At 45.3% G+C, this 3,946-nt stretch overlaps 1 protein-coding gene across 1 annotated transcript; it reads left to right on the top strand.

Annotated features, from left to right (window-relative positions):
• Positions 1-340: 340 nt before the first annotated feature.
• sox7 (SRY-box transcription factor 7) lies at positions 341-3,688 on the top strand. Its single transcript, XM_038962541.1, has 2 exons — positions 341-572; positions 2,384-3,688. The coding sequence occupies exons 1-2, from the start codon at positions 341-343 to the stop codon at positions 3,508-3,510; spliced, it is 1,359 nt and encodes a 452-aa protein (XP_038818469.1). The 3' UTR covers positions 3,511-3,688.
• Positions 3,689-3,946: the final 258 nt, after the last annotated feature.

The following is a 3,946-nucleotide window of genomic DNA, read 5'->3' as shown; positions in this document are numbered from 1 at the left end:
AATATAAAGGAGCTGTTTGCCTTCCAACCGCAAACAAACACTGAATCACAACCTCATAGGAGGAGATCCAGAAACCACACATACACACACACGGTGCTTCTCATAACCAAAAGTGGCAACCAGACTTCTAGCTTAGACTTCTAACCTACAGCTCAACCAATTTAGTCAGTTGTTGAGTCAGTTCGCTACAAACCAATTCTTTATTCTTTAAAAAAAGGTTATATATATCTTATGGAACGTATTTCTTAAGGCACATCCCACTGTAATAGCGTCTAGTAAATTGAGAGCAAGTGAAGTTTTGTTGAGAGAGGAGCGCGGAGAGCGCGCAGAGAGCGCGAGAATGGCTGCATTGATCAGCGCGTACTCGTCTTGGCCGGAGAGCTTTGAGTGCTCGGCGGGAGATGGGGACGTGCCCGACGGACATGGCTCACACAGAACTCCCGTGGACAAGACGTCGGAGCCGCGCATCAGACGGCCCATGAACGCGTTCATGGTCTGGGCCAAAGATGAGAGGAAGCGCCTGGCTGTCCAAAACCCAGACCTGCACAACGCAGAGCTTAGTAAGATGCTGGGTGAGATTAACGTTTATGTTTACGGAAATATTTCATTTTTATAGATACAATATTTAGGATATTATTATTATTATTACGCAATGCCCAGACTCTGCCAAAAGTTGGGCTATGTCAAATCAGAGCTATTCCTAGCCTACAACTTTTCAAGGTAGTTGAGATGAGAAAATATGTATTCAACTTTAGCCTGAAGTCTATAAAGAAACTATAATCGATCAAAAAAATATAAACGAATTCGTTTCTTGAGCATATAGGTATTAAAGGCTATGCCCTAAAATAAATTAAAAATAAACTCCTCACGAAAACTTTGTGGCAGTAAATTAATGAGTGGGCGTCGCTAATTCGATTTAAAAGACAATCAATCTCATTGCACAAAGTTATCTTAAATTGAGGTAGTTTATCACGAGGCCTGTGGGTCACTTGGATTAGTGCGTAAATCTCAGCGTGCGTCCTTGCTCTTCGTTATTGTCTGTTTTCCGTCACTCACAATTATATTTCGCTCATAAAATACATCAAATCAGACCAACTATATTAGCCAGTTAAATGTAAATATATATTAGCTAATTTTGAAAGCATAGCCCTATCCATTCATATTGAACTGGCGGGGATGAGCTTTTAAGGCTCAACATAAAGACTTACATTTTGACCTATTTGTTGCTTTTTCGTTAAAATTGGGTTACCTTTTGGTATAACTGGTAGTTAATTATTTCGTTCAAATTATTGAATGAGTCAAATTATTTTCCTCTTTGCCAGCAAAAATTGTAGCCCGTATTACAGTGTGAGTATAAAGAAAATGTTTTCCCCTAACGCAGTATTCCTTTAAAAAAATAATTCAGTTAAAAAGTTATTATATGGACTTTTATATATATATTTTTTAAATCAGGATAAGGTATCCTATCGCAAAATCCCCTTTGCTATTATGATGCTATTATTTTCTGTTAATGCACAACTCTTCCACCACGGACTATGGTGAATCATTTAGTTTCAACCAGATTAAATTAACAATTTGTTATGTGTGTTAAACTATGCATTTTTTTCCATTTTAGGCTGCTAGAAGTCTCCACCTTCTGAGAATATGTGATGGTTTTAGATTTCAAATAAATATTTATAATTTTTAAGGGAACGAGTTCTTCAGTGAGTTTTTGTGTGGACTCAAATTGACAAAACCAATTAGGCTACCTTTTTCCATGAAACACAGATACAACGGATCAACATGAGATAGAGTTTATACTTTATTTATATATAAACCATGGAAGGGAAATATTTTTCTGTTAAATTCCTTCAAAAGAAGAAAACGCCCTTCAGTAAAGACATCTTTTTGCAAATTAGATCCGACATCACTTAGATGTTCATAAATTATCTTCAAGAGATTTCTCAACATTTGAACGTGCTTTTCATTTGAACGCGACCATGTCATAACTGTAATAACTCATGAACAAAACACAACATGTAACCGTTGTGTTTTCCAGGAGCTTTTGCTCTCTGTACATCCTTCAAAAGAATAACCTCCATTGAACAAGAAAATACGTGTTAATGTAGATACTCCGGCACATTCTGGTGATCTTGGCTGTTCCACAAACATTTTAATGGATTACAAATCCCGTTCTATTGAACGTTTAACAATTAGCCCCCTTATTGTGGCTGTTTAAACTAATAGCAGCTCTGTGTTTTCCACACTGATGTTAAAGTCAACTAATGTGTCTTTTAAAAGTTTTCTTGAAATCGATCATTAAATAAGTGATAGATTATTATTGATTAATAAGACTATTGTAGATTCCATTTATTATCTAAGTCCTATTGTTTCTTCATGCCAGGCAAGTCGTGGAAGGCCCTGACCCCCTCTCAGAAGCGTCCGTATGTGGAGGAAGCCGAGAGGCTGCGCGTGCAGCACATGCAGGACTACCCCAACTATAAGTACCGGCCTCGCCGGAAGAAGCAGCTAAAACGCATCTGTAAACGCGTGGACCCCGGCTTCCTGCTGGGCAGCCTGGTGGGCCCCGACCAAAACGCCCTGTCCGACCCCCGGGGCCTCTGTCACCCCTTGGGTTTGGATAAGGACGAGGATGGGGTTAGTGGTGGTGATGGAGGTGTTGGGTTCTCGACCCTCTCTTCCCCCAGCCCAGGGCCTCTACCTGGGGTTAGATCCTTCAGAGATGTACCGTCCAGCTCCAGCTCCAACAGCTTCGACACCTATCCCTACGGCCTCCCCACCCCGCCTGAGATGTCCCCTCTGGATCATGCTCTGGACCACGACCACCCTTCCTACTATCCTTCCTCCTCTTCCTCCTCCTCGTCCGTCTCCTCCCCCGAGGAGCGCCACCAGCACCGTCAGGGTCAGACCCCCGGAGGTGGAGGTGGGGGTCCCATGTGCCTCAGTCCTTCATCCTACCACCCTGACTACACCCCCACTCAGACTTCCATTCACTGTGGTGGCTCCCACTCCCACCTGACCCACCTCTCCCACTTGTCCCAGGCCCAGTCCGGAGGCCTCATCCCTGGGCATCCTCTGTCCTACTACAACCCATCCTCCTGGTCCTCCCAGCTCCAGGTCCACCCGGGCCTCAATCACCCTCACTTAAGGCACCTGTCCCCAGGTCACCACCACCAGCACCACTTGGGTCAGCTCTCCCCTCCTCCCGAGCAGAACCACAGTCATCTGGAGACTTTGGACCAGCTGAGTCAGGTAGAGCTTCTAGGGGAGGTCGACCGTGATGAGTTCGACCAGTACCTGAACTCGACGGCGGCAGGCGCGGCAGCAGCAGGGGTGGGGGTGTTCCATTCCGAACAGGGAGGAGGAGGAGGGATGACGGTGACAGGTCACATCCAGGTGACATCGGCATCAGCTCCGTCTTCTGAGAGCAGCGTCGTCGGGGAATCCAGCCTGATCTCTGTGCTGGCGGACGCCACGGCAGCATACTACAACAACTACGGCCTCTCTTAGACAGGACGGGTTGTCGAGTTACCTGGTTGCCATGCCTACGCCCGCCGCTCTCGTCGTCACACCTGGAACTGACCAGGGGACATATGTCTCAAGCGTTTCAGTGTAGAAGTGCTGATCTAGGATCAGGTCCCCCTGTCCATGTCATCTGATTCATTATGTTCTAGGATCAGGTCCCCCCCCGGTCCATGTAATCTGATTCCTTATGATCTAGGATCAGGTCCCCCCCCCGGTCCATGTAATCTGATTCATTATGATCTAGGATCAGGTCCCCCCCCCCGGTCCATGTAATCTGATTCATTATGATCTAGGATCAGGTCCCCCCCCCTATGTAATCTGATTCATTATGATCTAGGATCAGGCCCCCCCCCCCCCTGTCTATGTAATCTGATTCATTATGATCTAGGATCAGGTCCCCCCTGGTCCATGTAATCTGATT

Source organism: Salvelinus namaycush, chromosome 24 (assembly GCF_016432855.1).
Source record: "Salvelinus namaycush isolate Seneca chromosome 24, SaNama_1.0, whole genome shotgun sequence".
Lineage (NCBI taxonomy): Eukaryota > Metazoa > Chordata > Actinopteri > Salmoniformes > Salmonidae > Salvelinus > Salvelinus namaycush.
This window is presented reverse-complemented; position numbering and strand designations above follow the sequence as displayed.

Bases quoted from the DNA above. Each gene is read 5' to 3' on its own strand.
- sox7 (XM_038962541.1), top strand. From the start codon at position 341: ATGGCTGCATTGATCAGCGCGTACTCGTCTTGGCCGGAGAGCTTTGAG. The intron at 573-2,383 runs GTGAGATTAACG...TCTTCATGCCAG, and splicing joins AGAGCTTAGTAAGATGCTGG to GCAAGTCGTGGAAGGCCCTG.